The 27,982-nt window shown below is 52.0% G+C and overlaps 1 protein-coding gene and 1 long non-coding RNA gene across 5 annotated transcripts; one reads left to right on the top strand and one right to left on the bottom strand.

Moving 5' to 3' along the window:
- Positions 1–673: 673 nt before the first annotated feature.
- Positions 674–8,569, bottom strand: LOC114225438 (uncharacterized). 4 transcript variants are annotated; one of them, XR_003612554.2, is made up of 4 exons: positions 7,563–8,566; positions 5,597–5,848; positions 3,604–3,665; positions 674–2,578 (listed from the first exon to the last, which is right to left on the bottom strand). It is a non-coding gene; the product is annotated as an uncharacterized LOC114225438 (long non-coding RNA). The 4 variants fall into 4 exon arrangements; XR_015769256.1 differs by having other exon boundaries at positions 674–3,665; positions 5,619–5,848; positions 7,563–8,569; XR_015769255.1 differs by having other exon boundaries at positions 674–3,665; positions 7,563–8,565.
- Positions 8,570–17,175: 8,606 nt separating this feature from the next.
- On the top strand, positions 17,176–27,941 carry LOC114225397 (asialoglycoprotein receptor 2-like). The gene is made up of 9 exons (XM_028125068.1): positions 17,176–17,370; positions 17,631–17,839; positions 22,040–22,159; positions 22,363–22,458; positions 23,032–23,103; positions 23,240–23,326; positions 23,402–23,547; positions 26,617–26,723; positions 26,954–27,941. Exons 2-9 carry the CDS (start codon positions 17,716–17,718, stop codon positions 27,108–27,110), a joined length of 909 nt encoding a protein of 302 aa, XP_027980869.1. The 5' UTR covers positions 17,176–17,370; positions 17,631–17,715; the 3' UTR covers positions 27,111–27,941.
- Positions 27,942–27,982: the final 41 nt, after the last annotated feature.

Genomic DNA, 27,982 nt, shown 5'->3' on the forward strand with positions numbered 1-27,982 from the left:
TTCTGTCCTCCTTCCCCCATCTCCTCCCAGCAACCACTGGTGTTTTTACTGTCTCAAAATAGTTTCGCTTTTTCCAAAATGTCATATAGTTGGAACCCTATGGTGTGTAGCCTTTCCAGAGTGGCTTCTTTCTCTTAGCAATATGTATTTAAATTTCCTCCATGGCTTTTGGTTGCTTAATAGCTCATTTTTTTTTTCTATTCCATTGGGTGGAAGCACCCCAGTTTGCTTATCCATTCATCTCTTGAGGGATACTTTGCTTGCTTTCAGTTTGGGACAATTATGAATAAAGCTGCTATCGACATTCACAGGCAGGTTTTTGGGTGGACATCAGTTTTCCACTCATTTGGATAAATACCTAGGCGTGTGACTGCTGGATTGTATGGTCAGTCTACATTTAGCTTTGTAAGAAATGACCAAATTGTCTTCCAAAGTGGCGGGGCCATGTTGCATTCCCAGTGGCAGTGAATGAGAACTTCTGTTGTCGGTGTTCTGGATTTTAGCCATTCTAATAGGTGTGCAGTGGTGTCCCACTGGTGTTTTAATTTTAAGTGCCCTTGTGACATAGGATGTGAGCATCTTTTCATACGCTTACCTGCCACCTGCACGTCTTTGGTGAGGTGACTGTTCAGATGTTTCGCCCATTTCTCAATTGGGTCGTTTGTTTTCTTATTGTTGAATTTTAGGAGCTCTTTGTGAACTTTTTTTTTAAGATTTTATTTTTCAGTAATCTCTACACCCAATGTGGGGCTCAAACTTACAACTCCAAGATCAAGAGTCTCACGTTCCACTGACTGATCCAGCCGGATACCCCAACTCTTTATAAATTTTGAATAGAAGTCTCTTATCAGATATATGTTTTGCAAATCCCCCCGCTCCGGGTCTGTGACTTGTCTTTTAATTCTCTAAACCATAGACACTTTTGGACATGTATGATTTGAGAATAGTCTCATGAGCTCTCCTTGAAGAGATCACTAGAGGATGAACTTGGGTCAACTCAGGAATAAGCAGGTACATTTTAGTAAAAGGAAGGTACTGCATATTGAATGCGTTTATCACAGAACTAACATGAAAGTTTGGTGGTAGGGTTGGGAGACAGAAAGAGGAAAGTTGAGGATATAAGCTAATTCATTTATTGTTCATTAAAAAAACAACAACCAAATTTGAAAAGGTGGATTATTTTCTGGGAAAATGTTATTTGCCAGAAAGATCCCAGAAGAGAGAAAATATAAACAGGGGCTTTTATAAAAGAAATACAGAAAGTTTTCAGTGAGTCAGTAGCTTCCCCCGAAGCCTCAGACTCTGCCGATTTCACAAATTCTAACAGAGGAGATTTTTGGATAGTGTTCCAGGGCACAGAAAAAGAGGAAAAATCTCCACATTATTTTAATTAAGGCAGTACAATTCCAACACTTGATAAAAATTACACAAATATTACCTGTCGGTTGCCCACCTGGGTAAACTGTAGCTAGGTGTGTGTGTGGGGGGAGTTTGGACACAGATACACAGGAGTGAAGACGATGTGAGGACACGGGGGAGACCACCACCTGCGAGCCAGGGAGAGAGGCCTGGAACACAGCCTTCCTCATTGCCCTTGGAAGGAGCCAGCCCTGCTGATGACACCTTGATCTTGGACTTCCAGCCTCCAGGACTGTGAGGAATTACATTTCTTTCTTTTTTTAAAGATTTTGTTTATTCATTTGAGAGAGAGAGAGAGCATGCACGGGCGGGGAGAGGGGCAGAGGGAGAAGCAGTCTCCCTGCTGAGCAGGGAGCCAGATGCGGGACTTGATCCTAGGACCCCGGGACCATGACCTGAGCCGATGGCAGATGCTTAACCCGACTGAGCCGCCCAGGCGCCCAGGAATTACACTTCTGCTGTTCAAGCCCCCCAGCCTGTGCTACTTGCTTACAGTAGCCCTAGCAAATGAAGATTGCTCCCCTCGGGCGTGGATGCCCATAAAATACACGGTCACCGCGGAAAATCTGCAATGCCACAAAATAACCAAATCCACCAACAAAAATTCCTGTGCGAACAAATTAGGATGAAGTCGTAAAACCCCACAAGTGAGGACTGCAACCAGCAAGAGTGGTAGTAACAGATTCCAGTTTTGGATCCCAATTGATTACATTTCTCGTGGGCAGTAGGTCCGTTTTGGCAGACAAGGCCGGCACACCATGGGATCACTGCTTTGAACAGTGACCCCCATTCAGAGTGTTGGCCATGAACTTGCCCCTCTCAGGACCCCTCAGGGCCACCCCTTCAGTTTCTGGGACGAGAAATTCCTTCTTTCCTCAGGCTGAAGACCCCATACCATCAGGTGTCCTGATCCAGAAGGTGGAGGAGGGCCTTCGCCATCAAACGAGCTTTTGTTGTATTTTTAGCGGTTTGTTTCTCTGTCCCCAGACGCCTGGATGAAAGGAACAAAAGTTCACTGGGCGGCTTTCAACTTTGATTTGGATTTTGTCACCCTCTTTCTTCTTTTCCAGGTCTTTTTCTGCCTGTTGGGGCCGAAGGCTTCCCTACCACGGGTGACCGCTGGGTGCTCCCACCAGCTCCCACAGTGGGACCCCGATTTCTGTTTTGGTGCAGGGAAAGAGAACAATTCACAAACACACAAAACGCCAAATGAGTTCTTTAAAATTCAATCCAATTGACAATAACTTTTTTTTTTGGATCTTACAACTGGTGTTTTTGTCTTGGATCCTGTTCAGGAATGAAATGAAGTCCTTAACTGTCCTTAACAAGAGGACGGTTCTCAATGAAACAATATGGCTTGTTGTTCAAGGGAGGTGCTAAATCCTTAAACAAACAGGCCATTTCAGTGCACTTGATTAATTGTATTTTTACTGCAAACATTGAAGGACCTCAAAAAACAGAGGGTCATGTTCCCACTGGTAGAATAAAACCTTAGGTTTGTTTTAGGAACAAATGAACTCTTCCTTATCAGCACTTTCTGGGTTCAGGGGGAGTGGGGGGGCCGTGAGGAACACGTTTAAGACCAAATTAACCTGTTATGACCTGTTAGAAACACTTAAAGCAGAAATTCCACATCAGAAGTACAACCTATGCAGACATGAAAAACAAACCTACCACAGTTTCCAACATGAACATTTGTAGTTTTCATAAGTTACGCAGCTGCGTGTTTAAAAAAAAAAAAGTCATTTCCTCAAATCAATGAAGACTTTTGATCTTGCCATTTGCGAAAACATGGCCAGACCTTGAAAAGGCATTACACTTAGTGGAATGAGCCAGACAGAGAAAGGCAAATACAAAAAAAAAAAAAAAAAAAGACAAATACAGTATGATGTCCCTTATTTGTAGAATCTAAAAAACAGAAAGGAGCTCATGAGCTCATAGATACAGAGGACAGATGGGTGGTCGCCAGAGATAGGGTGGGTGGTAGGTGAAATGCGTGAAGGGGGTCAAAAGTTATGGACTTTCAGTTACAAAATAAGTAAGTCATGGAGATGTAATACACAGCATGATGACGATAGTTAATAACACTGCATGGCATATTTCTAAGTGGTGAATAGAGCAGATCTTACAAGTTCTCATCACAAGAAAGAAATTTTTGTGGCCATGTATGCTGACAGATGTTACCTAGATTTATTGTAGTGATCACTTTGCAAGATCTACAAATACCGAATCCTGACGTCGTCCACCTGAAACGAATAAAATGTCATATGTCAATTACACTTTGATAAAAATAAAGTTTGAGACAAATGCACAAAAAAGTGAATCCAAGGCAAAAGGCGACAGACTTCGCAGAAGAGGCAGAAAATATGATGGAGGTTCATGGAAGGAATTCCAAATACAGTCATACCACTGAAATTGAAATAAATATATTTTGAAGCTTTAAAGAAAAGACTCTGGAAAGACTCTGGACACTTCAGCCGGTGGTGACACGGACAGGGCCAAAATGGTGAGCAGACTGGGGGTCCTCAGGGAGGACCCAAGGGGGATGCAGGACACCATGGGGGCACGGATCCCCAAGTGGCTCGGTGTTAGTGAGAAGCAGCAAAGACGGAGCAAGAAACACAGAACAGCCCAGCTGGTGACCATACAGACCCAGCTGGGCAGGAGGCATGGGAAGACAAGTCGTCCGGGACAGTGAGTATGGGGATGTGGCCTCCAGGCCAAGAGAAGGGCAAGGTCAAAAGAATACACCTTTCGTTCCATCAGTGCTCAACAACCTCTCGGCCCCAAGTCTGTGGGATGTGTGCTTCCATCCTGAGGGTGTGTAAATATGGGGGAATCCAGGTATCAAATCAATGAGCCTTTGCCAAGGCCTTACTGTCTGCTAAATTCTATGTTGTCCTGTTGAGGTTCTACAACACAATATGGTGCCTTTTTTTTTTTTTTTTAAGATTTTCTTCATCTGTTTGAGAGAGAGAAAGTGTGTGGGAGAGGGACAAGCAGACGCCGTGCTGAGTGTGGAGCCCGACACGGGGCTCGATCCCAGGATGCCGGGATCATAACCTGAGCCCAAATCAAGAGTTGGACACTTCACCGACTGAGCCACCCAGTGCCCCAGTGCCTGTCTTGAAGGAAGGCAGGAACCCACCTATTGAGGGTCTATTAGGGGCTCGGTGTTTTATAACAACTCTCTCTCAATCCGTCCAATGACCCTACTGGGTAGGTGAGCTGATTGTGATTTTATAGATAGAGAAACTGAGTCTCAGAGGTTCAATGACTTGACCAAGGTGATTCGCCTATAGCCCGTTGGAAACCAGACTGGAAGCCTGGCTCTTCTCTCCCTCCACAATGTGTTCAGTGCTTCTCTGCATCACGCTATCGAGGAGGGGGCACAGAACACATGTGTTGCTGTCCCCACGACAGGCTTCACCAGCTTGGAGGACAACTAAGGGAACCTGTGTTTTTCATATTCAAAGTTTTGTTCAAGACCTCATGGGTCAGATTAGTGGGAAGTCCCCTGGCTGGCTCCGTCGGTAGAGTGTGCGACTCTTGCTCTTGGTGTCTGAGTTCGAGCCCCACGTTGGGCATAGAGCTTAATTAACTAAATTAAAGTCAATTAAAAATAAGTTAAAGGGCCAGACCCAGCTCCATATGCCTTGCAGAGAGAGGCCCACCAGCAGGCTGCATTCTACTGCCTTGTTGCTTCCGCCACTGTCGCCAGAGGCAGCTGCTGCTGCTGGAAGGGGGTCTCCCACAGCCTGGGACCACCCCCCCCCATACTGGGCTTGACCCAGAGGGCCATGTCCTCGGGCCCTAAGGCACAACACTGTAGTTCCTATTCCTTGATCCGCTATGTTTCCCAAATCACCTTCCCATTCTGCCACACCTGCCCCGCCCCCCCCCCCCCCCCCCCCCCGCCCCGAGGAACCATTCCAGGCCTTTGATACGAGGCGCTGTGGACTGAATGTTCCCATCCCCGCCCCCAGTTCCTGCACTAAGACCCTAACCCCTGGTGGAATGGCATTTGGTATTTGGAGGCGGGCCTTTGGGGGGGGTGATTAGCTCATGCAGATGGAGCCCCTTGTAAGAAGAGGAGAGGACCAGCGCCTCCCCATCTCTGCCATGGGAGGACACGGCAAGAAGGTGGGTGTCTGCAAACTGGGAAGGGGGCCCTCACCAGACACCGAATCTGCGGGCACCTTGATCTTGGCCGTTCCAGAAGTGTGGGAGACAAATGTCCGTGGCTTAAGCCGCCTGCTCTGTGGTATTTGGTTATAGCAGCCTGAGCTGACCAAGACATAGGGTCACTAGATCTGCCTCCTCCTCGGCTCATGACTGGGTCCCCGTGGGCCGTGTGGCTCCCTGCCCTGTCAGCAGGCCTTCCCCGAAGCCATCTGTGTCCGTTAGGGAGGTTCTGAAGACGTTACACCTGCAAGGGAAAGGGACTGGGGTCTCTCTCATTTGTTGACATCGATTTTACTTTTAATTTTGTCAGCTTTATTGAGGTATGGTTGATGAATCCGTCTCTTCAATTCCCAAGAGGTGCTGTGGCCCCTGTGAAAAGTGCCCACATCCTCCAGCCGCGCGGATCCTGGACAGGGCGGGCCGGGCTGCCTCCCATCCCCCGCCTGAGGCTGCTGGCTTCTCACTTCTCTGCGGAGGGCAGGCTGGCCGGGCTTCCGGCAGAGCGAGAATCTTTCGCAAGCTCACCCTCAGAGGGAATGTATGAGCAATTTTTACCCGTCAGCTTGGGCAAACAAAACAAGTTCATGCGCCTATAACCAGGGGCCATGTTTCATCATTAAAAGTGAATTAGAAGCAAAGCTATTGGCAGGTTGGGTCATAGGCAGCAGAGGTACCTGGAGGCAAGGAGGCTGGGGCGGGGGAGGGGTCAGGGAATGGGTGCCAGAGGAGGTGTGTGGATGCAAGGGGGTGGGGGACGACTTGGGAGATTAATCCAAGCGGGAACCCGGAGGCAGGACTCGTTTGGCACCAAGTGTGGACCAAACAGTGAGATCTGGGGGGTGGCTTATATTCAGGGTGGGCTGGAGGAAGACTCACTCACGTCTGACCCGGGGCCCAGAGATGGGGATCCGAGCACCCACGCAGGGCTGAGCCCCAGTCTGGAGAGGGCGGGGCTTGCACAGAGGTCAGAAGTCCCCAAGGCTGGAGGCGGGCTGTGGGCCAGGGACCGGGCAGCAGGACATGCAGCCAGGCCCTTCTGCATACCTTCTGGGCAGGGGGTGCAAGAAGGGCACCCCCCTCCTCGGCCTGCCAGCGACCAACAGACTCTGGGTGGAGGCCCGAGCGGGGTGGAAGCCTCTGAGTCCGGCTTCCCTCCCAGATCAAGGTCTTCCCTGCTTCTGGCTCCAGCCAGTTTGCAAGCCACAAAACCAGTTTGAGCTTGTCTCAAAAACTTGCTGAGTGAAGCTCTAAAATTGGGATCGGCTGGCTTGCACCTGCCCCTAACCTTTAAGGAAACAGCCATGAGGTTTCACTGAGGCAGTTTGTCCAGGAGGCAGCTGCCAAGACACCCCAGGGCGGTGCTGGGGGGGAGCACCTGCAGGGAAGCAGGTGGGACAGGTGGTCCTGCCTGGTGGGAGGGGCTGTCGCCCCAGACTGGGAGCCAGGGGGTCTGTCCTGCCCTGGGAGAGTCCCGTGGGGAGGTAGTAGAGTGGCTGGGTCCCTGTGGACCCCTCTCCACCCCCATTCCTACTTTTACTAAGACAGAGAAAGGAAGCAAAGGTCTGGTAGGAGTTGTAGGGTGCATTGTGTCCTTTTGTGGCAAGTAAAGCCCAAGGGACCTCTTTCTACCAAGTTTTTACAAACAGAACTTAGAAACTCAACTGTCCTGGTTTCTAACCCCGGGTTCCATAGATCCGGGGATTGAATGGGGGAGAGAAACTATCACCTTCTGATACCATGGCGACCTGACACCATCAGGGTCTTTGCAAGCTTTTAACGGATCCCTGATCTGTCTCAGAGTATCGGGAAAGTGACAGGATTCCAGCTAGAACAAGTGAACACAAATTAAGAAACACAAAAACTGATCAGACGAAAATAGTTGCTCTTGTAGCTCTAAGAATGACCTCCTGACTGTTTAAAGTTTCGCTTCAGTTATTGGGAGGGAGGTGTGGTATTACCGAGTAGGTGGGCAGCAGGAGAGTCTGGGTCCCCACGACTGGAGCCTTCCGCAGCTGTGACCATGCAGTGGCGCTGTCATCCCGCGTCTGGGGAGCTGAGAGACAGAAAAGACAGACCCAGCTTCTTCACCGGAGAGAGAGTCCCGCCCCCCAACACGAAGGCACCTGCAATGCCTCTAACGGGGATGGAAAGAAGTTTTACAGAAATGTCCTAAAATGGGAAAACTCGGGTTTTTTTCCTCCCCGTGCAGGGGAAACCCCAGTTCTGCCATTTCTGGGTCCCCAAGTGTGTGGAGGTTTCTCCCCCGCAGCAATTCTGCGACACCAGCTGGGTGTCCACCTGGAGGTGGCGTCAGACCCCACAGGTCAGGGGCTCAGTCCTGCAAGACTGCCCCTTCCTTCCTCCAGATCCAGCTGCAAGCCCAGGACCCCCTGTGCTTTTGAGCCACTGGCTCGAGATGGGAGGGTCCCACCACCCCCTGCGTGGGTTTGGTTGGTTCGTGATGGAGGCTTACAGGACTCAGGGAAACGCTTGCTCACATTTACTGATTTATTAAAGGACATGATAGAGGCCACAGGGGAGCAGCCAGAGGAAGAGGTGAGCAGGGCGAGGTCTGGGAGGGTCCTGAGCACGGGAGCTTCTGTCCCCGTGGAGTTGGGGTGCGTCACCTGCCCCCCCCGGGTGGATGTGTTCACCAGCTCGGAAACCCCCATTCCCTGACTATTGCGGTTTTACGGAGGCGTCCCTGCGAGGACATGATTGATTATTAACTGTTTCCGGCTCCTCTCCCCTCTCTGGGGAGCGGGGGTCGGGGCTGAAAACTCCAAGCTTCCAGTCCGGGCCCTGTCCTTCTGCGGATCAGATGCCAGCCAGGAGCCAGCCAGGAGCCCACCCAGAGTACCCTCGATAGGACCAACGAGGCTCCCGGTGTTCTGGCCACTTGGGAGTTTACAAGGCTTTCAGGAGCTCCATGTCAGGAACCTGGGGCAGGAAAGAAAAGTTTTTTTTTCTATGATCTCACGCGTGCATAGCTCTGATTGCACAAATTGAACACATGTGCAACCAGAAACGCGATCTGGAAAGATCACTACCAGCCCCCCAGAGCCCCGCGGTGTCCCCCCTTCAGTCATGGCCCCGCTCTGTGACTTCGAGCGGAATAGGCTAGTGTTGCCCTGTTTTGTCCTCGAGTAAATGGAACACCCTGTTCGTGCTCTGGCTTCTCGTGTTCTTCGCCCAGGGAGAGAGTCCCCCAAATTTGCACAGTGTCCCACTGTGTGAGGACACCCTGAATGTGTATCCACCGTGCTGCCAAGGGCAGTCGCCACCACGGACACTGAACATATATTTTGGTGAGAATGGGGGTGCATTTCTGTCAGGTTTACCCCTTGGTCTGGCATTCCCGGCTCGTGTGTCCAGATTTAGCAGCTGCTGCCAAACAGCACCCCCAGCAGTGTGGGAGAGCTCCAGGGGCTTTTCCTAACCACAGTCATTTAAACATTATCTCCTCTAACCAAAGTCCTTAGATCAACTAACATCTCTTGAGAGCCTACTATGTACCTAGTGCTCGTCAAAGTGGTGGAAACACAGCACTGAGCAAGACCACCAACAGTCCTACGTCTCTCTGCCCGGGGTCTCAAGAGTCCTGTGGCGCCTGGTCCGCACAGCGTGTCGGGCAGGTGCCCAGGACAAAAGGGAGCTGGGGAGATGTGGCTGGAGTGATCTCCCCAGGGCCTCCCGGGCTGGAATCCTGCCTCCCCTTCTCCTTCCACCCACGATTTCTACCTAAGTCCCCCGCAGGGCAGGGCAGGGCAGAGCAAGCTACACAACACAAGGATGGGGAAGCTGGTAGACAGACTCCAGGGAGTTTGAACTTTCTTATCTTGTGCTCCTCAGGACACACCCCCAGGGCACATAACCTCAAGAGCATTGCATTCTGCAACCTGACTCTGACCCTGACTTGTGAGTGACTTCAGGGAAGTTGTTTGACTTCTCCAAACCTCAGTTTGCTCATCTAGAAAATGGGGATAATGGCAGGACCTTCTCCCCAGGCCATTATGAGGCTTAACTGAAGTCGTGGGCGTAGAGCATGTCATACAAGGCCTGGCGCATAAACTATTATGAGTATATTATTACGTAGTAATGAGTCAGGTGCATTTTTTTTTTCCTCCTGGAGACTCCATTTGATTCAGTAATATTTCATTTGAAATTACTTTTATATTAAAACGAACACAAGTATATGAAAATGGACACTAGATGGTGTGGCAAGTGGATCCAGAGTCTGTTCTGCCCTGACGTTAGGGAAAAGTCGGGAGGCTGAGGCTTCAGACTGGGGTCCCCAAGGGCAGCCAAGCCACCAAGCCACCGGCTTCTCCAGAAAACCTGCCCTGAACATCCTCCTTCATTGCGAGGGAGCCTGTGTGCCTCTCACCGGTGTGTTCCTGTTCTCCCAGCACGAGCCGCGGGCATCTGACACTTGGCCCACAGAATCTTGTGGCCACGTCGAGAAGACAGAAGCAACGTGGCTCGGGCGCCTGGGTGGCTCAGTCGTCAAGCGTCTACCTTCGGCTCAGGTCGTGATCCCAGGGCCCTGGGATCGAGCCCCGCATCGGGCTCCCTGCTCGGCGGAGAGCCTGCTTCTCCCTCTCCCACTCCCCCTGCTTGTGTTCCCTCTCTCGCTGTGTCTCTCTCTGTCAAATAAATAAACAAAATCTTAAAAAGAAAAAAAGAAGCAACGTGGCTTGAAGAATCGAGGAAGGTTCCCGATGACGGTCATCCTCACAGCCTCTTTGACATCTGACATCTTTAATATTCCAAGGAGGTGGGCAATTCCAACCATTCCAGCTCCCGGCGTCCTTGTGACCTTGTGAGAGCATCTGGGTCCCCTTAGCATCACTCACCCCCCTCCCCTTGCCCCCATGCATTGGATAAGCCAGGCAGGGAGAAGGAGCCTCTGTGGCCAGGGTCTGGTGGGGCCCCAGACGGTGGAGTGGGGAGAAGTCCAGAGTTTAAAAACCTGCCAGGCCCTCCCCGCCCGCCCCTCTGTGGAGGTGGTGAGTCAGGCAGGGGTGTCCTGACTCCTGGGAGACAGTCCAAACTGCTGGGGGCTTTCTGGCATGGGAGGGGCTGTTTTGGAGGTTTGTAGGGGGGATTCCTGCCCCCCTCCCTTTCCCAGTACCCCCACCCCCAGAAATGCAGGGGTCTGGGAAGGTGACACAGCCCTGGCCAGCAGAGCCCATTGCCAGGGAGGGGCTGGCCCTCTAGGAGCTCTCAGGGACTGGGATCAGTGTGAGTCACCCTGTCCCACATCTACACCTTGGGACCCTATAGGCAGCTCACACTGTGTCCCAGATTGGGCTTTTCCCCCTTCCCTTTTCTGCCCTGCTTGCACATCCACACCCCCTCTGTCTTCCTGACTTACTCAATCTGCCCACTTTTTGGGCCACACCCGGAGGCCTCCCTGTTCCTGTCGTCAGTCATGGTCCATCCTCAGGGTGTCCTTAAAATTGAAAATCAGACCACATCACTTCCTGGTTTAACTTCATCCCGCCTCATGGAGGGGCAGCACACGGGAACCCCTTCCGTGCCCCCGGGGGCCCCCAGGATCTAGCCCCTGCTTTCTCTCCTGTTCCCCCAGCCTCCTTCTTTCATACATCAGTCTTCTAGCTCTTGAACCAACTGAGCCACCCGGGCGCCCCGAGACAGGGTCTTTAAAGAGGTAATTAAGGGCGCCCGGTGGCTCAGTCGTTAAGTGTCTGCCTTCGGCTCAGGTCATGATCCCAGGGTCCTGAGATCGAGTGACATTAGGGTGCACGTGCCAAGGGGCTGGGGTCCCGGACAAGCTGTCCAGGAGAATGCATCGGCCGTGCCAACTACACCCACAGTACAGCCCACCCGGACTCCACACTCATCAAGCAAACAGACGGGGCAGACGCACCAGCCCGGGAGGCCACAAAGGTGGTGCCCCCATCATCACCGCCCCCCCCACTGCCCCTAAGAGGAGGCAGTAACAACGGGGAGAGGTGGACTGAAGGTAGGTCTCAGAGGAAGACCATGACTGAGGACAGGAACAGAGAGGCTTCTGGGTGTGGCCCAAAAAGTGGGTAGATTGAGTGAGTCAGGAAGACAGAGGGGGTGTGGATGTGCAAGCAGGGTAGAAAAGGGAAGGGGAAAAAGCCCGATCTGGGACACAGTGTGAGCTGCCTACCGGGCCCCGAGGTGTAGATGTGGGGGCAGGGTGACTCACACTGACAACCCTGAGATCATGACCTGAGCTGAAACCAAGAGTTGGATGCTCGGCCAACTGAGCCACCCAGGTGCCCCTCAAGGTGATTTTTTTTTTTTTAAGATTTTATTTATTTATTTGAGAGAGAGCACAAGCAGGGGGAGCAGCAGGGAGAGGGAGAAGCAGGCTCCCCACTGAGCAGGGAGCCCGATGTGGGGCTTGAGCCCAGAACCCTGAGATCATGACCTGAGCTGAAAGCAGATGCTTAACCGACTGAACCACCCAGGTGCCCCTTCAGAAACATTGTAAATTACACACTCAATGTATTTTATTTTAGGTATTTAAAAGTGCCTGACCTGGCAAGCAAAACCTAAGCCAATAAGTTAGATTATTAAATATTCATAATGAGTCTCAAGGTCTCTTAATTCCAAAACCATCAAATGATTTTACACCTTCCAACAGAAACCACAAGTCTAAAACTCAAGTATTTGATTTTAGATTTTATCTTGATATCACAAGGCTCACTTCAAATTCTTTAGTGTATACCAAATTTCCTTACACATTCTAATACCAAATGCAGATTGCTCTCACATTTAACATTAATACCATGTGTTTGGTTTACTCTGTCATTTATACATTTAGCTTCAAACCTTCCTGGGTTTCGGATATATTTCCCCAGAGGAAAAGCCTCACCGTGCCGTGTCACCCGGGGTTGAGGCTTCTTACTGGTCCGAGCTCTGAGACTGGGATAAGGGACCTGGAGCCACAGTGAGGAGTCCTGAGCCCTTGCTCTAGTTGCTAAAGATGGGCTTAAAGTCACAGCTCCCATTCCCTGGATTTCATGTAATCCATCCCACATTTTCTTTGGTCAGATTGGAATAGATGGAATTACACACAACCGCTAGGGTTGAGAAGACCTTCCTTCACAGACTGCTGGGGCCAAGACAGAATCCTTTACCATTCCTTCTGCCTGAGCAGGATCCAGCCCTACCAGGCACCTGCTCGGTGCTTGACTGACTCGGCCATCACTGACCCCACGTTCCTCGGGACGACTTGCATTTTCAGGGACAGACCCTTGAATTTCACGAGTTTGTGTTATAAGAAGAAAAGCCAACCCGTAGGCAGAGAGAAAGAGTTGCATAAGATTTTATTTGAGAATAATGAAAAAGGCTCCTATGGAGATGTTCTGTATGTCTTGTTTTTGGATTCTTTGCTCACTTTCTATGGCATTTCCTAACACGGTAGCGGTAGGAGATAAATGTTCTGACACAGACAGGTCTGGAAGTGGTTTATTCCACTCTCTTACGCCGATGATCGTTTGACTCTACCGTTCTTGGATGAAGGAAATTTCCCCTGGAAGTTGGAGCGTGTGCATCACCCTGGCGTCCCCCCAGTGTTGAATGTTAACAGCTGATGAGTGGGATCCATGCTCATTCTTGTTTCTTTGTAGGTGATTTTTCTCCCTCTCTAGTAGCTTCCAGAACCTTCTCTCCTTCCCTGGTATTCTGAAATTTCATGATGGTGCGTGCTGGGTCATTCTTCAGTGGAAAGCTGAGCAGTTCGCAGGTCATCTGAATTTGGAGCCTCAACGTTTTAATTCTAACGAACTTTCTTGAATTATTTCTTTGACAACTTTCTCACTTTGACCTCCTGCTTTTCCTACTAGAACTCCTACGAGGGGGATGTTGGTTCTCCACACTGATCTTTTATGTTACCTGTGGAGGTTCTACGGGGCGAATAAAAGAAGAGCCTGTTCTCCTCTGAAGTTTGAAACCAGTTGAGAATGAGGACACAGTAGACAGATACGTGAATACGGAGATGTTAGCTTTATTGCTGATAGGCAGTGAAAGGTGGATTTGGCTTAAAACCTTAAATCAAAACCAACAAAACAACAAAACAAAATAAACCTTAAATCAAAAGGACTTGTTGAGATTTCATCCAAGAATTAGGCAGAACTAACTGCCCTGTGGCAGGCAGGGCTGGCCAGGTGGCCTTCCCCACAGAGGGCGGATTACAAGGTGGGCGGAAGGCAGCGGGGCAAGGCAGGCTTTCTCCCCTGGGCAGGAGTGAGGGGCTGGGGGGCTGGGGGATGGGGGGAGGCCCAGAGACTTTCCCTGATGAGAAATATATGTGGAAACATGAGGCCAGGGAAAAAAGTCCCCCAATTTAGCTGATTTCTCATTAACATAATTTTTCTTTTTATCTCTGTTCTTTTGGTTGTTCTCTCTCTCTCTCCCTCTTTCTCTTCCCTGGAATTTATCTTCCAGAGCTCCTACTAATTTTTTGACTTCAGCAATATTATTATCATTTCTTTTTATTTTCAAAAGATCTTTCTTGCTTTCTGAACAAGTATCTAGAATAGAATATACTGGAAATTCTGGTTAATCTACAACGTGAATTCAGGAAACCCAAGAGGAAAATAGATGATGGATATGAGAAAGCCCACACAAGGGGAAACCCAAATGGTTCACACATAGATGAGGAAGTGTCCAAGCCCACTCTTAACTAGAAATGTGGAATGAGAGAGTAGGAAGATGGCAGCAGATTGGCAGCAATTGGGAAGTTGAATAATATCGAGTTGGGAAGGGTGGACTGGAAGGGAGGGGACCTTCATGGGCTGGTGGTGGGGGTGTCACCCAGCACAGCCATTCCGGAAAATGGGCACCCTGACAAGACTTTGGTGAAATCGAGCACCAGAATGCTTTGTTGATCTCATAATTTGACCCTGGGTGTACTTTGCAGGGAAGGTGTCCCCTCTAGATCCACTCAGGAACATGACAAACCCTTAATAACAAAGAGAAGACAGAAAGATAATTTCTGGGTTATTAATATTCTCATAGAAGGAGCAGGGATGGAAGATGTTGTGGGAGGTTGTGCAAGGGAGGCAGAGGACCAGCCAAGCAAAGAAATAAAGGGAGCAAAGACTACTAAAAAAAAAATATTGTGGATATGATCTCATCAGTGCAAGAATGTGCGTATGCTTGGAATGAAGTGCGAGAATTTTCTGTGACCCAGCGATTTCATTCTTGGATGTGGTTCCAGGAGAACTTCTCGCGTACGTCCTCATGGGAACATGATGAGAACACTGACCGCAGTGTTAATCGTGGTAGTTGGGGATTGGCGACATCTTAGGGTTCATGACTGGAGGACTGGGTAAATAAACCATGATTGATCCACACCAGTGAATACCGTGCACGGGCTCATAGCAACAAGCCAGATGTAGAAATAGCAACATGGACAGATCTTAAACATTTGTTGTTGGGTGAAGAAGGTCAGGAACAAAAGATTTATGAAAGTTCCATTTCTGTATATAGCAGAGAGGGCACACAAAACCCACCGCATATTTTATAAAGATTCCTATTGAGGCATAGCTACTCTTTGCATTACCTATGGATCCATAACATACCAACCCCAAATTCAGTGGCTTAAAACAGAGGACTACTCATTATTTCTTAAGATTCTCTGGGGCCAGAAATTTGGGCAGGGAGAGGCCAGGTGGCCCATGTTGTATTGGCTAGGGTTACACGCTTGGGGGCATTCAGCTGTTGGCTGGGCTGGGCTGGGAGCTCCCAGAAGGCTTTGTTCACACGTCCTCGGGCCTCAGCACTCCTCTGTGTAGCCTCTCTCTGTCTCTCAATCTCCATATTGTGTCTTACTTCCCCACCCCCAGCCCAGCCCAGGCCTCTCTCTCTCTCTAGCAGGATAGCTGGACTTCCTTAAAGCGTGGTCGTTTGTGTCCAAGCCTGAAAACTGAACCTTCCAGGTCTCTGAAGGCTGAGCCCAGAACTGGCAGAATGTCCCTTCTAGCACTTTCTACTGGCCATGGCAAGTTGCGAAGTTTGCTCAGATTCAAGGGGAGGGAAACAGACTCTAGCTCTGGATGGATGGTGTGACTTGCATGTACAGCAAAGAAAGAAGCTGATGGCCACCATCTTTGGAGACCGTCACATACAGCAAGCACGCCATTTTGGCTGCCTGTGGAGAGTAGAATTGGTTTGGGGGAACCGGATGGAGGGGGGAAAGTAGGAGGGGAGACTGGGGAAGATGGTGTATCACGAACTCAGGACTACAACTAAGCTAATTTTCTGTGCTTGAGGTACAAAAAAATAAAATAAAAATAAAAATCCCAAACCAAAATCAACCAAATAAAACAGGATTCCATAACCCAAATCAGAAAAACCCAACAAAAAAGTGACAAGACCATATGAAACCTTCAGAAAGTGTACATCAACTTTTGGCAAATTAAGATGCTGACTTTCAAACAGGGAGAAAGAGAAGGAGGCAGAGCATGTCTCTCGTGTTCCCTGCACTCTCTCCCCAGGAGGGGGTTTGGGGGTTGAGCCCCAAAACTTGGAATCAGTTTCGTTGAGGTGCGTTGCCAGCGAGAACCCCTCCCCCCGCCCCGCCCCATCCCCAGATGGCAGTCAGTCAACCTTGGCCTGCAGTAGGTAATCCACTTGGTAAGCTCTTACCCAAATCTTGGAACTAAAACCACATCCCCCCCAAGACTCGTGTCTCGCAGCGGTGTTTTCCGGACTTTGAGTAGCGGCCCACTAGTGGATTGGGAAACTCGCTTCAGTTGGTCACGAACTAAGACGCAAGGAGCAAGGTTACATTGTTCGACGAAACTTTCATGTCAATAATGCGAGAATCCATTCCTTCACTTACTCATTCATTCAGTAAGTACTAGTTGAGCACTTACTATGTGCCAGGCGCCAGGGATTCAGAAGAAAGTAAAACACACAAATGTGTGTGTGCGTGTGTCCCTCACGGAGGGATATTGTGTGTGTCAGAAAGTTGCTGCCCGAACACTCAGGCCTCTCCTTCCCTTTTCAGCATGAAGGCTTTTAGTGGAAGAGGAGAAACTCTGCCCTTGGCCGGCGGCCCGTTTGGCGGGGGTCAGAAGGTTTGCGTTGCCAGGGCCATGCAAGGGGCTTGGTGAGGTCGGATCCCTCTGCCCAGGGAGGGCTGCCTCCTGCCTCCGCCCCCTTGTGCCCCTGGTCCTCGAGGGGCCTTATTCCCTGGACAGCGACGCCCCCCAGCCCAGAGCCGGGGAGCCTGGCTGCTGAGCCCGCGCACGTTGGGCAAGAGCAGAGAACCGGCCCCTCTGATCCCTGCCGGGGATATTTGGAGACACCAGCAATTCTGGGAAATCCGGGGGCAGGGAGGGAAAGGGGGGAGGGGCAGAGGGGACCCGGTGAACTGCGCCCCAGCCCCTCTTGGCCTGGACCCCTCCAAACTGTGTGGTGAGGAGTGAGGTGGCCGGCATGGGGGGGTGAAGGGGGAGAGGCCAGGAGACTCCTTTCTCTGGGAAGAACGGAGACAGTTGTGTCCCCCTGCCCCCCCCCCCCCCACGCTTTGCCTGAGTTCCAACCCTGTTTCTGCTTTTATTTACTGTCCAAAGTCCCGGGGGCAGGAGATGCCAGGTTAGAACCACTTGGACCCTGGGACACAGGGGCTCAGGGGCCTCGCCTGGACCAGCCCCTCCTGGTTACACCTGCTCCACTTCTCGCTGTAGCCCCTCCTTGCCCTGGGGCCTGGGCTGCCCGAGCCACCGGGGAGTCAGCCCTCCATACCTTTCACAGGTAACCGAGGTGGGGGAAGCAGGTGGGACTGGGGGTATTCGGTATTGAGGAGACCCTTGTTCAGGGACAGTGGGGGCCAGATGGACGGGGGCTGGTTTGGTCCATGAGAGTGTGGAGGGAGGGCTCCTGGCCACGCCAAGGCCCGAGCAATCTCCTGAGAAGGGACAGGACCCAGCTGTATTTCCGCCCCACACTCACCTCCAACCTTAGACCCAACCCAACCTACGTCCAACCCCATCTTCGGCCTCTGCCCAAAGTAGCATCTTAGCACAAGCCTGAACCCCGAGCTCAGCCCCAGCCCTAAGGGGAGCCTCAGCCCAACCCAGCTCCAGCCCTGTACCCGGCATGGCCAAGGACTTTCAAGACATCCAGCAGCTGGACTCCGAGGACAATGAGCACCAGCCGGGTGGAGGTGAGGGCCCGGGCCCTCGTGGGCACAACCCCAGGAGAGGAGACAGGCTCTGCGTAGGTGAGTGTCTGGTTTCTGGGGCTTCACTCCCCCTCCGTCTAGCTGCTGGTGGCTCTCTGTCTCGCTGAGGTCACATTCACCCGAGACCAGGGACAGGGCTTCTCTGGGTATAGGATGCCCGTCTCCTCTGCTTGCCCCCTGACCTCACCTTGCTCTCTACCCGCCCCTCTCCCCGGGGACCCCAGGGAAGGGTGTCTGCCCTGAGGGCGAGGGAATAACTCGAAGCTGGAGATGACTTTGTCCCCCTTCCTCCCAACCTGAGCAGGGTGCGCATGCGCGTGTGGGCCGTGTGTGCATGTCTGTGTGTGCAGGGAAAGCATATGCAGCAGGAGGGTGTGTATGTGGGAGGTTTGGGGGATGGCGGATGGGCACAGAGAGATCCCGGGAGACCCCCACGCCCCTAAGGGCCCTGCCTAGATCTTTCTCTAGCAACTCCTGAAGGAAGACTCAAGTGCCCGGGAACTGTTTTCAGGCGAGAGAGATCTGAGCTGAAGGGCAGGAGCCAGCAGGCGGGGAGGGGGTCTGGTGATGGAGTGAGGCTCCATGGAGACAGGAGCTCAGGGAGGGGATTTGTTAGCCTGGGCTGGGAGGGGGGCCCTCATTCCCGAGGCTGGCAAGACAGCGGGAGGGTGGGAGCCTATCAGGGCAAGGGCAGCAGGAGGGACAGGCGTCCCCACCCACGGCTTCTCCCTTCCCGGTTGGTCGGGGCGACATGAATCACACCCTGTGCGTCCTCAGTGCCCAGGTGATGCCTGGTATGTAGCGAACACTAGGGATGATTTCGGATATTGTCGGATCCTCCGAGGGCAAGAGGATTCAGTTTAAGCAGGAGGCTTGGACAGAGTCGAGAGGTTTTGGATTTCACAGAGGAGGGAGCTCACCCCAAAAGACCTGATGGACAGCACCTGCTTTTCCAGGACAGGCTTCCGCTCTTCCCAGCACTCTAGAAGCCTACAGTTTTCCACCAGTTTGGCAATGTTTCAACCACTGTTTCCTCAAAACCCCTTTTTCTGCCCCCCCCGCCCCCCGCTCCTTTCTCCTTCAAGGACTGTAATTATGCATGTATTCATGGCCCCACAGTTCACTGATGCTCTCCCTGTTGGTTTTTTTTTTAATTCTTTTCTCTTTCAGTGTTTCTTTTTATATAGTTATTATTGCTGTGTCTCCAAGTTCACTAATCTTTATTGACGGCTCATCTTCCACTAATTCTACCCAGTGTATTTTTCATTTCAAACATTGTAGTTTCATGCCTAGGAGTTCAACCTGGGACTTTCAAGTATCTTCCTTGACTTGTACTTATGTTTTTGAACAGAAGACAGTTACAATATATGTTGTAATGTCCTGTGTCTGCTAATTCTAACCCCTGTGTCCATTCTGGGTCAGTTTTGATACATTTATTATTATTATTTTTAAAGATTTTATTTATTTATTTGACAGAGAGAGAGAGACAGTGAGAGAGGCAACACAAACAGGGGGAGTGGGAGAGGGAGAAGCAGGCTTCCCACTGAGCAGGGAGCCTGATGCGGGGCTTGATCCCAGGACCCTGGGATCATGACCCGAGCCGAAGGCAGACACTTAATGACTTAGCCACCCAGGCGCCCCAGTTTTGATACATTTATTAACCTCCTCATTACGAGTTGTGTTTTCCTGTCTCTCTGTATGCCTGGTAATCTTCGATTGTGGGCTAGACATTGTGAATTTTACCATGTCGTGTGCTGGATATATTTGTATTCCTCTAAATATTCTTGAGCTTTGTTCTGGGGTGTGGTTAAGCAATGTGGAGTCAATTTGATCCTTTGGGTTTTGCTTTTATGATTTTTTTTTGTTAGAAAATCCGTTTTTTTTTAAAGTTTATTTAACTTTTTTAGTAATCTCTACACCCACCTTGGGGCTTGAACTCATCACCCTGAGATCAAGAGTTGCATGCCCTTCCGACTGAGCCAGCCAGGCACCCCTGCTTTTATGATGGTTAGGCAGGTCTGGAGCACCCCCGAAGCACCATTCCTGGGCCTGTATGAGTGCGAGGAACTGTTCTCCAGCCCTTTCAGGTTGGTTTTGTCCTGGCCTGGGGTAGTTTTCCTGACATGCACATGTTGATCAGCGCTCAGCAGGTTGCTTGGGGGATGCCTCTGCAGACCTCCGGGATCCTGTGGGCAGCTCTCTCCTCTCTGATACCTTGTTCTGTGACCTCTGCCACCTTGGTCATCCCCAACACCTCGGGGAGTCTTCTGGGCTCTGCTTGGATTTCCCTCCCTGCCACCCAGCTGAAACTTTCCCCTAGCAGCAGCTGGGGAACCACTGGGCTCATCTTGTTCCTGTCTCTCAGGGATCCTTGCCCTTTGTTGCCTGAGGTTCAGGTGTCTTGAAAAGGGTGGCTTCTCATAGTTGTCTGTTTTTTTTTGTCTCGGTTGTTTCTGGCGGGGAGGGGGAATCTAGCCCCCATCTTTCCATGTCTGGCAGACCCTTTTACCTTCAAACTTGCCTGGGCAGTGCTTTTTATGTTTTACCTCATTTTGTTCTCAGAACAGTCCAATTAGGTCGTTGCTCTTCTTACCCCCATTTTTAAAAATTGTGATAAGAATACTCAGTATGAGTTCTGCGCCATAGCACACGTCAGTGCAGGTGTAAGGATGTACCGCAGATGTCTGGAACTTACTCGTCTTGCATAACCAAAACTTTACACCCATTGAACAGCAACTATTGTTTCCCCAGACCCTGGCAACCACCCTGCTACTCTTGATGTCTGTGAGTCTGGCTATTTTAGATACTAGAAGTGGACATGAGAAAATTTGAGCCATCAAGCGGTCAAGTGACTCAGAGCTAGCTGGTGACGCAGCTGGACTCAGCCACAGGTGGTCCGACTTCAGAGTGGAGGTGTGGGCACAGATCGCCGAGCTAGCCCAGAACTGGGGTTTCTGGATCATAGGTCAGGTTGGGAAGCAGGACAGGGGCAGTGGACAGGGTTGGAGAGAACAGTTGGACTCAGCCACAGGGTCCTGGCTGGGCGGGGAAGACCATGGTCAGGGAGGGCTTCTGGATGGAGAGATGCCCAGGGGATGGGGGGGTGTGAGAGGAAGGGTGTGGGGAGGGGAGGCTGTGCTCAGAGAGGGGGAGCAGGCAGTGGAGGTCAGAGACATGGCCTCTCTGAGTCAACATGGGGTCCTGAGTGTGTCTGAAGGGGGGGAAGGTGACAGTCATTGGTGTGAGGATTTCAAGAGCTCTGGGTGGTCACTTCAGGATGGCGGCAGGAGGTGAACTTGGGAGGAAGACTCTCGCCCCTGCCTGACCACTTCAGGATGGCGGCAGGAGGTGAACTTGGGAGGAAGACTCTCGCCCCTGCCTGACCACCCCAGGAGGCAGAGGTGCCTGGTGTCGTGGCAGTGAGCAGACAGGAAGGTGGGCTCTGAGCCAAAGAGGAAGCATCTTGTTTGCAAGTGGATGGTGCAAAAGCAGGGGCTGTGTTTGTGAGTGTGTGAGATCATGTGTGTCTGTGTGTACACGTGTGAGGAGACATGTGAACGTGTGCCTCAGTGAGTGTGTGCACAGCTCTGAGCGGGACAGTGAAATGAGAGGAGTGTGCACACATGGGAGGGTCGGGGTTCAGTCTGGCCAAGGGCAGGGAGAGGTTTCTGTGAGGTTCTGCTGAAGCTAGAAGGGAGAGTTGGTGGTGGAACAAGGGGTTCTGGGGGCCCCAGGGTAGAGGGAAATGCCAGAGGAGAAGGATGGGGGCTGGGAGGGCAGACCCCAGGGAGCCGTCTGCAGTGGAATGACCCGCAAGTAAGGAATGAGGGGTCTGTTGTTGCAGTTTGGGACTTGTCTGAGGGGCCTGGGCATGGACCGTGAGAAGAACACAGGGCCTGGACCCGGGTCCTCCTGGTCGGAAAGCGGGGCTTTGCACACAGATGATGTGAACTATCGTGGGCCCTGTGCTTTGTATTGTGTGCACCTGTGTTGGTGTGTGTGCATGTCTGCCTGTGTTCATGGGGCAGCGAGTGTGCAAATGCACGTGTGTGCAATGCCTGGCCCCTGGGGTCAAAGCCCAGTGACTTCCTGCACAACCAGCTCCCCGTCTACTTCCCTCCCACCCACCCAGGCATGTGCCTCCTGAGACTTCTGTTCCCCCCGGGGGCTCCCACATGTCCACTCTCTGGGTCCCACCTGCCCAGGTCCCTCCTTCTGACACCCCTTCTTCTCCCGCAGGGACCCCCACGCAGCCGCCCCTTCGGCTGCAGCGCTTCTGCTCCACCTTGCGCCTCAGTCTGCTTGTCCTGGGCTTCAACGTCCTGCTGCTGGCGGCCATCTGCGTGATTGGGTCCCAAAGTGAGGGTGGCAGGGACCAGTGGGGAGGGGGGCGCCGAGCCGGGGGCCACGAGAGCTTGGGGAGCGCAGCGAGGGGCAGTAAGGAGCAGCGCTGGGACAGCTGTGGGGCGGTGATGGGGCGGGGCGGGGGGGACGCGGACAGGCTGGGGCTGTGGGCCAGACGCAGCCCTCCCCACTCTGTCCCCACTCTGTCTCCTGGCAAGGAGCACAGCTGCAAGAGGAACTGCGGATCCTAAAGGAAAACTTCAGCCACTTCTCCAACGGCGTCCTGTTGGAGATCCGCACTCTTGGCTCGCATGGTGCGTGGGCGCTTCCGTGCGGCAGGGGCTGCGGCTTATCCGCGCGCTGGGTTTGCCGCGCTCTGTGCTGGGCGCCCGGTGCCCTGTCTGCAGGAGGGGCGTGTTTGGGGTGCTGGGGGTAGGACACCCAGCCAGAGAAGCTGGGCAAGGCGTCCAGGGACGCTGATCCCTGGGCCGAGGGAGCCTGAAGGATGAACAGGCAGGTGAAGACGATGGGGGTTCGTGCCAGGTAGAGGGAACAGAATCTGCAAAGCCAGGAGGTGAGGAAGACTGCCGTCCATTCCCGTGTGACCCTTTGCAGTGTGGCAGGGGTGAAGTGGTGAGGGCTGGACAGAGAGGCGGGTAGGGGCCGGTCCCGCTGGCAGGCACCTCGTGCTAATGAAGTGAGGCCCTGTTCTGAGAACATGGGGACCTGCTGAGGGGGTTGAAGCAGGAGAGCGGCGGGCGCAGGTGTGTGCCTTAGCAAGCCACTGTGGGGACCGGGTGGAGTCAGTGAGGCTTGGGTGGGCGCGGATGGAGGGCCGTCAAGGAGGCAGAAGGGAGGGAGAATGGTTGAGCCTTCCTCCTTCTCAGGGAGCAGTGCCAGTCACCAGCTGACCTCTCTGGAAGCCAAGCTGGAGAAACAGCAGAGGGATCTGAAAGCAGGTCAGAGACGCCCCCCCCCACCCCGCTTGAGTGTGTGCGTGTTGCGTGTCCTCAGCCCCGAGGCTGGCGCGCCGTGGGGGGTCCCGGCAGGTGGGCACCGCACTGCCCACATCCTGCCCCCCATGCCATGCCCTAGATCACGCCGCCTTGCTCCTGCATCTGAAGCACTTCCCCATGGACCTGCGCATCCTGACTTGTCAGATGGCCTTCTTCCAGAGCAACGGTAGGGACAGAGGGGGCCTCCCGCCCAGTGCGCCTGCGCCCGCAGCCGGGCCCTCACCTCGCCCTGCCGCCGCAGGTACACAGTGCTGCCCCCCTAACTGGCTGGAGTACGAGGGCAGCTGCTACTGGTTCTCCCGCTCCGGGAAGACCTGGGAGGAGGCGGACGGGTACTGCCAGCTGGAGAGCGCCCACCTGGTGGTCATCAACTCCAGAGAGGAGCAGGTGAGACTGCACCTTCCCGGGGTGCAGCTGGGAAGCTGGGTCAGGCTGCTTTATTATTAGTTTTTAACCAAAGGAAGAGTCCAGAGGCGGAGGTCTGGGAGAGCCCTGGGAAGTTCATGGTGAAGCAGTCACTGATTTTAAGAGGTGGGACATTATTGGAGCCAGGAGCCAGGTGAGCAGGTGATGAGCGGCAGGTGGGGAGACAGAATTCCAGACGGAATGAGCTGAAGGGCCACAGGCTTGGGTGGAGAGCACAGTGCCGTCGCTCAGTGCCTTCTTGCTGCACGTGGGTGTGTGGTCACTGGGCGAAAGGGACAGAGTGGGTCGGATTCCCAGGGACACAGCTGCCATGGGTTACTGGGTCCCTCCAAAGAGTTCCTGGTCTCCCCTGCCCACTGCCACCACAGGCCACAACCCGGAATACCAGAGTTCGCAGGGGACAGCCAAGCCATTAGGATAGGTGGGGACATTTTTTCAAAAAGGAGGATGTGACTGGTAACAGTCACTGAGTCTTTGCTCGGTGCTAAACACTTTCGTATATTCACCTGTAATCCTCATGACCCCACGGGCAGGCACCCTTATTCCCTTCGAGGGAGGGGGAGATGAGGGGACTAAGGAAACGGGGTGTGTGTGTGCGTGTGTGTGTGTGTGTGTGCGTGTGTGTGTGTGAAGTAACTTGCCAGTGATGCAGGATGGAGCCAGAATTCAGATTCACTGACCTCCTTACCCAGTGTTTTCAACAGTACATGTTGCCAGAATACGTTTATCAAATATATATAGAATATATGTATTTATATATATCAAATACTAAGTAAATAGGTAAATACATATAAACATATACATTATAAATATACAAATATATAAAGGAATTTCTCCTACAGATTGCGAATACGTGTTGTTTCCAATTTTTAAAAACTGAGTAAGAGTTTTCTCTTTTAATAGATGTGTATCTCATTTACATTTGTTTTTAACAGACATGTTTAACCTCAAGCTTGTTTTTTTTTTTTTTTCTGTCGATATTCTTCTTTTGTCTTCTCCCCTGCGGTATTCTGAACTAGATGTAGCTTCTTTTTGGTTATACTAGTGATTACTTTGATCATTTTAAATGATGGACTGAAATTTATCAGCTTCAAAAAAGTCAAAGAGTTCATATAACTTTCCATATGAAAGATGAGGAAACCAGTCTACTTACATTCTTCACATGCCTCCTCTTTTTGGTTTGTTTGTAAGTAGGCTCCATGCCCAGTATGGGGCTGGAACTCACAACCCCGAGATCAGGAGTTGCATGCTCTATCTACTGAGCCAGCCAGGCGCCCACCTTGTTCTTTTTTTTTTTTAAATTGAGATATAATTGACATATAACATGGTGTAAGTTTGAGGGGTACAATGTGTTGGTTTGATACATGCACATGTTGCAATATAATTACTCCAGTAGCATCAGCTAACACCCTTAGGCCGTCACAGATTCTCACTTCTTTGTGCGGAGAGCAATGAAGAGCTAGTCTCTTAGCAACTTTTTTTCCTTGTGCGTTCTCTTTCTTTTTCTGGAGTGGGTCATCCAAACGTCCCTCTGTTGTCTGCCGCCCACAGCCCCCATCTCATGCCTCTGTCTCTCCCCTTCCCTCTGCGCGGCGGTCCTGTCCTCAAGCCCATCGTTCATGCCCCAGACTTGGCTTTCTGCTAAGTTCCCGGGCTTTTTTGCATGGCTCAAATCTTTCTCTTGGGTGTCTTCCCTTCACTTACCATTGTGTTCTCTTTCTTCTTGGATGTCTTCTTTGGTATTTTATATCATTCGTCCCCTCTTTAATTTTGCATAAGTTCCATGATCATCCCCGTCCCCCACCGCCATTTTTTTTGAATGGGTGCAATTCTTTCTTGCCTGTTACTTACACAGGAACAGGGGAGATGAATTCATCTGGCACTATTGATTCCTCCCCTCAGTCTTCAACCCAGAGGGCTGGATATCGGCGATTTGTATTCCATTTGGTCATTCAGCTTCCGGTGGCAGTGGGAAGAGGGGGTGGGGACAGCAGGTGGCAGCAAACAGAATATCGGTCTCTAGCACTTTCCCTCCAGCTCTGTTGATGCCTCTGAATTTGTGGGGCAGGGCCCCCAGCCTCCTCATGCACAGAATGCTGTCCTGTTGGCAGGATTCTAGAATTAATTCAAGGCTGCTCTCATACCTGTGCTCAAGTGAGGTGGTCTGCAATCGTTATGGGGTCTCTAGGAAGCGAATGGAATTAGGAAATTTCCCTCCAAACGGGGTTGTAGACCCTCCACATGCTGTCAAAGGGAAGGGCTAGGCGTGCGTGTTAGTCAAGCTATATCCCCGTTTCCTCTATATTCTCCCACTGCTACCCTCCCAAAACATGGGGCTACAGTCTCTTCTGTAAGAGGAAGCCATGTGGGGGTCTGTTGTCCTCGGGGGTGTGCATGAGTCCTCGGGAGCTGTCTCAGAGGCCACCTCCTCCCCACCCCTGCCCTCACACATTTCCCGCAGACTGTGGACCCCATGTAGCCAAGTCATAACGGGGCTCTGGGCAGTGGGTCCAAGCTTGGAAGACCCAGAGGCGAGTGAAACCGAGATCCTTAGTGGGTGTTGGGGTCCGCGGGGGCATCAGGGGCCAGAGTCAGGATTCCCAGAGTTCGAGGTCATGGGCAGAAGACACCAGAAGATGAGAGTCGGGGTAGTAGCTGTGAGCTGGGAATGAGGTGGGGTGCCGGGTCGGGGGGAGTGGTCACAAACCCTGGCACGGGAATTCCTGGGTTCCACCAACTACCTCGAGTTCCTTAATCTTACCTGTGAAGTGTGAATCACCAGGGCGCCCAATATAGAGAGCTCTCGAAAGATCAAATAAGATAACCTTTGGAAAGCACTTAGCACGAGGTTTAGCCCTGCAAAGGTCCACTCAGCGATAACTCCAGTTCCAGAAGAAAAAGCAAGAATAGCTGTGTTGGGAGCGGACGCTTCAGCCTGGGGACAGAGGCAGCTGGACAAGACGGAGGCAGCCGCAGCTGCCTGCACAGAGGTTCAAGGCACTAGAACCTTCCTTCTCATCTGTTTTCCAGAAGTTCATTGTCCAACACACAAACCCCTTCAATGCCTGGATAGGTCTCACTGACAGCGAGGGCACCTGGAAATGGGTGGATGGCACAGACTATCAGCAGAGCTACAAGTAAGTGGCCTCCCCTCTGCCCTGTTGGTGTGGTCTGGGGCAAGCCCCCTGGTCTTTTGCCCCATTATATTCCCACCCTTCCCCCGGGGACCAAACTCCCCAACCCTCTCCCTCCCGGGCTGCTGCATCCCCTCCCTGAACCCCTCCTCCTTGGCTGTGCTTTTCTGAGGGGGGTGGTGAGGGTTGCAGGGCTGGGGGGTCAGAGCTTGAGCTCCATCTTACCTTCCTAGGAACTGGGCGGCCACTCAGCCAGATGACTGGCAGGGGCACGAGGTGGGTGGAGGTGAAGACTGCGTGGTAGTCCAGGCGAACGGACGCTGGAACGACAATTTCTGCAAGCAGGTGCAACGCTGGGTGTGCGAGATGAGGCTGAACATCACAGCTTAGGAGCCCGCCCCCAGCTCTCTGCAGGGGGGATTTCGAAGAAAGGAAAAATAGAGGGGAGGGATCGAGACAGGATGGAGGGGGTGCTGTGAGCATCACAGACCCCCGGAGACACTGAGGTCCCGCCTCCTTCCGCAAGTCACTGTCATGATTATAATTTTCAGCCTGGTCCATGGGGTAGGGAAAGAAGATGCAAGTACTTGAAGTTGCATGGACTGGTCATTTGGAACTGGGAGATGTGGGGAGCAAAGAACAGAGGGGTGTCTGGAAGAGACAGATTTAGTCCTAGACAGCTGCTCCTTGAGACCCCATCCCAAGGGACATGGGCCAGGGAGGGGAGGGGGATTTGGAGCAGAGATGCTCAGCTCGAGGCAGCAGGTGGGGGCCGGAGGGGCTGTGTGGGGAAGCAGCTCCCCCTAATCTGGGGGATCTCCCACAGAAGAGGTTTCGGGGAACAACAGGGCTCCTCCCAACCCCAGGAGCTGTGGTCTGGCTGACGGGGCAGCAGAAAATGCTCACTAAGGGAATGGGGGTCAGTAAGACGCTGTCCCCTATCTGCAGTGGGGCCACCTCTTCTGGACCCCTAAGAGACCTAGACCTTTCTCTAGCACAGGGTGTCACCAGCCACTTCCTCGGGGGCTACATGTCACCTTCCAAAATCATTCTGGAGCCAATACTAAGAGGTTCTTGAAGCAATTAGAGTTGTTGTTTTATTTTTATTGCAAAAGTAATATATACTATCAGGAAAAAATGCTTCTCTTCACACACACACAGGGATGCTCCTCACGCCTCCCGCCTCTCCCAGAGTTAACTATTTTGTAGCCATTGGATTAGGACTCTCCAAAGAACCAGCAGGATGTGTCTGTCTGTGTATG

Source organism: Eumetopias jubatus, unplaced genomic scaffold (genome assembly GCF_037043125.1).
Source record: "Eumetopias jubatus isolate StellerSeaLion01/CBP00866 unplaced genomic scaffold, mEumJub1_p1.0 scaffold_10, whole genome shotgun sequence".
Classification (NCBI taxonomy): Eukaryota; Metazoa; Chordata; class Mammalia; order Carnivora; family Otariidae; genus Eumetopias; species Eumetopias jubatus.